Source organism: Contarinia nasturtii, unplaced genomic scaffold (assembly GCF_009176525.2).
Source record: "Contarinia nasturtii isolate CC-2019 unplaced genomic scaffold, AAFC_CNas_1.1 Cnas_scaffold_2862, whole genome shotgun sequence".
Lineage (NCBI taxonomy): Eukaryota > Metazoa > Arthropoda > Insecta > Diptera > Cecidomyiidae > Contarinia > Contarinia nasturtii.
Window position 1 is genome coordinate 172,721 of NW_022200179.1, and position 4,786 is coordinate 177,506.

At 34.7% G+C, this 4,786-nt stretch overlaps 1 protein-coding gene across 2 annotated transcripts; it reads right to left on the reverse strand.

Moving 5' to 3' along the window:
• Positions 1-1,024: 1,024 nt before the first annotated feature.
• LOC116349424 (protein kinase C-binding protein 1-like) lies at positions 1,025-4,047 on the reverse strand. 2 transcript variants are annotated; one of them, XM_031780835.1, is made up of 8 exons: positions 3,952-4,047; positions 3,358-3,545; positions 3,218-3,275; positions 2,960-3,119; positions 2,702-2,859; positions 2,430-2,630; positions 1,575-2,368; positions 1,025-1,499 (listed from the first exon to the last, which is right to left on the reverse strand). In XM_031780835.1, exons 1-8 carry the CDS (start codon positions 3,952-3,954, stop codon positions 1,481-1,483), a joined length of 1,581 nt encoding a protein of 526 aa, XP_031636695.1. In that variant the 5' UTR covers positions 3,955-4,047; the 3' UTR covers positions 1,025-1,480. The 2 variants fall into 2 exon arrangements, with proteins under 2 accessions (XP_031636695.1, XP_031636694.1); XM_031780834.1 differs by having other exon boundaries at positions 1,569-2,368.
• Between the last annotated feature and the right edge of the window lie 739 nt (positions 4,048-4,786).

Here is a 4,786-nt window from a genome sequence, read left to right on the forward strand (position 1 = left end):
TGCTGCCTTAATGACGTGAAACTTTGCACAGACCATTTTTTACACAAAAAATAACATTCTGAAAGTTTGAAGAGATTTTAATCAAAATTAAAGGTACCTCCCATACAAAATTTTCAATTTTTGGCTCAAACACGAATATTTTGTATGGGAGGTACTCTTACTTTTCGTTGAAATTTCTTCAAACTCTTCGAATGTTATTTTTTTGTGATAAAAATAACCTGTGCAAAGTTTCACTCCATTAAGGTGGCATACAGACACGTGAAAGTGTTTCAAAAATAATTTTTATGGCAAAATTAGCGTCAGACATATTTTTTATAGTGTTTTGTTAGAAAATAGAATACTTTCAAATGTCGTACAAATGGGTTCATCATGAAAGTGTGAAAAATATTTTCTCGGGTACTTCTGCTATTAAATTAAAGAATATTTCGTTGCCAAAGTTGAGACATATTTTTTGGTCTCGAACTTTACGCCGCTTGAAAGACTTGAAAAATCGAACAAATATTATTTTGAACTTTCTTAATAAAATACGCAACTACCACCGTGCGGAAAAGTTCGTAAGACTCTTTATTTTAATATCAGACTCTTTAAATCCGTCTGTTAAATTCAAACGAGCTTAATCCAAATTTAAGTTGGGAAATATTTAAAAAAAATGACCATATTCTCAAACATACATTATTTATTGTTGGTGATTTTTTAATGCTTATAGTTAAAAAAAAAACATATACTTATAGTTAGAGAATACGGTCAGATGAATCCGCTTAAAACTCTATTTTAACTCCATCCACCTAATCCATCCGATAGTATCGTAATTTTTTTTTAATAAATGTTGGAACTTAGTTCGAGCTCCCAGGGTGCTTCAATTGGTACACAGTAAGAAAATATCAGCCGACGCTAAACGCAAAACCGACTGGTACGTGCGCTCATACGTTTTTTACATCTTTTACATCTAGTGACCATACGATTTTTCGTCTGTGCGAAGATACGCACAAAGAGTAACGAATCAATCGAAAAATCGTATGGTCACTAGATGTAAAAGATGTAAAAACGTATGAGCGCACGTACCAGTCGGTTTTACGTATAGCGTTGGCTGATATTTTCTTACTGTGTAATTGCTATTTTCCATCAGACGGTGAACGAGTATGTGGTAAAGTCTCCCCATTGATTTTGTATGACAATGAAAAAGAACTTTGAAGATGAATAGTGAGAGAACAATTAGTCCCTTAAGAGAACAATTCAGACTCATTCACCGCTGATTGCAAAATCAACCAAATAGCAAATATCAATGGCAGCAACTAGGTTGTTGGCACACTACAATGTCCGATAAATGTTGTGAGTACAATATTTTTGTTCTAAATAAAATCTTAAAATTACGTAATTTTCGGAATATTTTTCTTAAATTCTAAAGTTTATTATTTATGGTTCAATTTGTTGATAACTGCCGCCATTATTCGAGCTATGTTTATGAGCAGCCAATTCAAGTTTACCGCTTGAACTTTTCACTGTAAATAAATTGAGAATACCCAAAACAATTAATAACGTACCAAAAATTGTATTTTTCCAGACCTCACCAATACCGTTTATTGCATGCCGAATTGCAAATGTAGATTTGGTCCTGTAGTTTTCCAGCACCGCAGCCGCCGCAGAACTTCATTTTTTTGGCCTGTTCAAGAAGTTGTGTGTATTCATCCTTGCACTGTTTTTTGACCTCATCAATAGCATTCGCCTTTCCTTCATCGTATCTTTCGACGGTCTTTTCCAATTCCGCAATTTTGGACGTATGTTTCTGATTCCCATCGCTAAGTGTTGCAATTTTGCTCATCAACTCTTTATTATCATTGTTTAGAACGTTGATTTCAGCATCGTGTTTGGCTTGCATATCTTTTAATTTTTCTTGTAATTGTGCATAAGCAGTGATTAGATATTCGGATGCACGTGCTGATTGGGTCATGCAACTTTTCACCTTGGAAAGGTTCAACATTTCGGGGTCTTCCGATTTTTCTACCGAGTATCGAGCCTTTTTGGGCCTATTGTCATCAGACGCTGACAAATCAACCATCATATCATCGTCCATGCTTAACTTTGCTGGCTCAATCAGGTCTAAGTCGACTTGATTGTTCGAATCTACATCATTTCGAATGGAATCATCGATTTGATCGCCATTCAGAATGAAAGTGACCTCATTAATTGAACCGTCATCATTTTGTTGTGATAAATCAATTGGTGGTAGTAATTCAAGTGAAATTTTAAAGCCCGGCATTGCCTCCGTCATGTAGCGTTTAAAAGACAAAGGATCGCATGGGGTTTTCTCTGTCGCTAGACGATATGCGCCAAATTTTTGTCGAAGATTTTCAATATACTGATTGCATTCCTGAAAATAGATTTTAAATTTTGGTTTAAATGAATAATAATTTCCTATTCGATTGACCTACTTCCAAAGCCTTTTTATACAGCTGGTTCTTCTTCGTCGAAAGATTCTGCGGTGGTTTTCCCGGGTTATCTTTCGAGTATAAATAGCATTTGGATATTGCCACATCTTGATGAGTGTGATCACCGAAAAATCGGACGTTAACTCCGCTCTCATTGACCGTCATAAATTTTACGGGCCAGTAATTGAACCCCTCGACCTTTGCCTATGAAATAAAACGATAAATGATTTTAGGTTAGAGACAATTTCAAAATTAGAAGGTACTAAATGTCATACCCAAAGTACAATGTGCGGCATGCTACAAATCATTGTGAACCACTCGTCCGGACTTTCGTTTGCATGACGGTAACAGTCGGTACACTTCTTTAAACTTTCGATCTCTTCTTCGATATAGTCGACAAGGGCATCGGCCGTTTCAATTTGTTCATCAAATTCTGCAATTGTTTTTAGATAGAACAAAATCACGTTGTGATATTGGTTTTAATGGTGGTACAAGTACTCTTAAGTAGCAACTGTAAAAGGTGACAAACTCACCCTGACATTGTGTCAAAGAATTGTGACTGATCCACTCTAGATCAGTGGTAAATTCAGCGAAGCTACTGTAAGTATGAATTCTTTCCTTTATTCTGGTCAAATCCATTGGCTCGACAACACTTGACTTCAGATAGTTCTTTGCATCTTTAAATGACTCGAACTGAAATGACAGGTTACATCGCATAAAAATTGGGTTATAAAATCTCTTTTACAAACTAACAAAAATATTTTTTTTAGAAAAATCATAGATTAGCTTACCTCTTTTTCCTTCATCACCCGATTGATAAGAATTGGCAATGCGTCCAGCTTCTTTTGCCTAGAGGCAAAATAGATAAAAAGTGATACAATTTTCATATCCCATTCAATTTTATTATTGAAAGTTTCTTAATGGCACTCACTCGTCGGTATATTTCGATGTTTGTATTTTAACACAAATTGGACATAGCCAATTTTCACCGCCGGCACGGCCTGATTTTCCATATCCATTTTTCAAGCATTTCCAATGGAACGATCGTACACACTTTGAACACAACGAGATACTGCCATTCGCCTTCGAACAATACCAACAAAATGTGTCGTGTTTTGCCTTGAATTTAACAGATATTAGAATTAGAATATATTTGGAAACACAGTTTTTGCCACGACAAAACTATTCATAATAACTTTGTCGCTTGAATCTGTATATTCGGACAAAATTACTTCGAAGCAGAATTATAGCTATTTATTCCAATGGGTTTTTTTTATACACGAAAGCAGCACGGGGTAGTATATAGCGAACTTAATTGTAAGGAAAGAGACAGATAACGCTGACATTTGTAGCGTCGAGTAGCTCTGGCTCTTTCCGCCCAATATACATGTGATTGTTTTGAATTACATTACAACTTGTCAAAACAATTGACTTGTTGTCGACACTCAATAAACCGATTGAAATAAACAACAACAACTTGACATGAAAAAATTCATGTTATTTCGTATTTTTACTCATCGTTTACCATAATTATGAGCAAGTCAAAATCAACTATCTATAGATAGACCATATATGGTCGTCCCTTCGAAATGTCAATCAAACAAAACGGCCTATCAACACAAAATACACTTTTTATACATTTGTTCGGTGCATTCCCGCCAAAACACTATAGTGTATACGCTTTTGCGTCGTTTAAAGAACAGAGCCCGTACCGCTCACTCGCACGAATGTGTGAGTGGATTCGACTAGAATATGTCAAATGACCCAACGCAGCATTGGATGCCTTTAATGCTTTAAGATGATTGCATGAATAAATCCTGTGGAATTTGAAATAAATTATTTTTTTTTTTAATTAAACAACAATTTTCAATAGTCTTTTTTTCGATTAAATTATATATTTTACGGTATAAATAAAAATTTTTTGACTTAGAATTTTTTTCAGATCATAGTGTAAGAAAAAAGGAGAGAAAAAGAGAAGATTTAAAGCATGAGAGATTTTTTGTTTGAACAAAATTGAAAGGGGAGCAAATTAAAATACAAAAAGAATAAATATCAACGATAGCCAAGGGGAATTTATCATCAAAATATTCACATATAGATTTGACCTTCTAAATTCTTATTATTATTCACAGTAAAATTCGTGTGAAATTCTATATATTACAATATTCATAGGAATGATAAATTCGCTTTGGCGTAGCCGTGCTTCTGAAGGATCAAAAGCAGTAGTGTGCGGAGGGGGGGGGGGGTTTGCCCCCCCTGTGATTTGGATGAGAATTTATTTTTCGTGAAATTTATTCGAAATTGCTAGGGTTTTTGATTCAAAAAGTGAAGACCTTTTTTTTTTTTTTTAGCTCATCAAT

Coding starts and splice junctions, on each gene's coding strand:
- LOC116349424 (XM_031780834.1), bottom strand. Junction 3,276..3,357: donor ACATCGAAATATACCGACGA/GTGAGTGCCATT, acceptor TTTTGCCTCTAG/GCAAAAGAAGCTGGACGCAT. Junction 2,860..2,959: donor TTCTTTGACACAATGTCAGG/GTGAGTTTGTCA, acceptor AAACAATTGCAG/AATTTGATGAACAAATTGAA.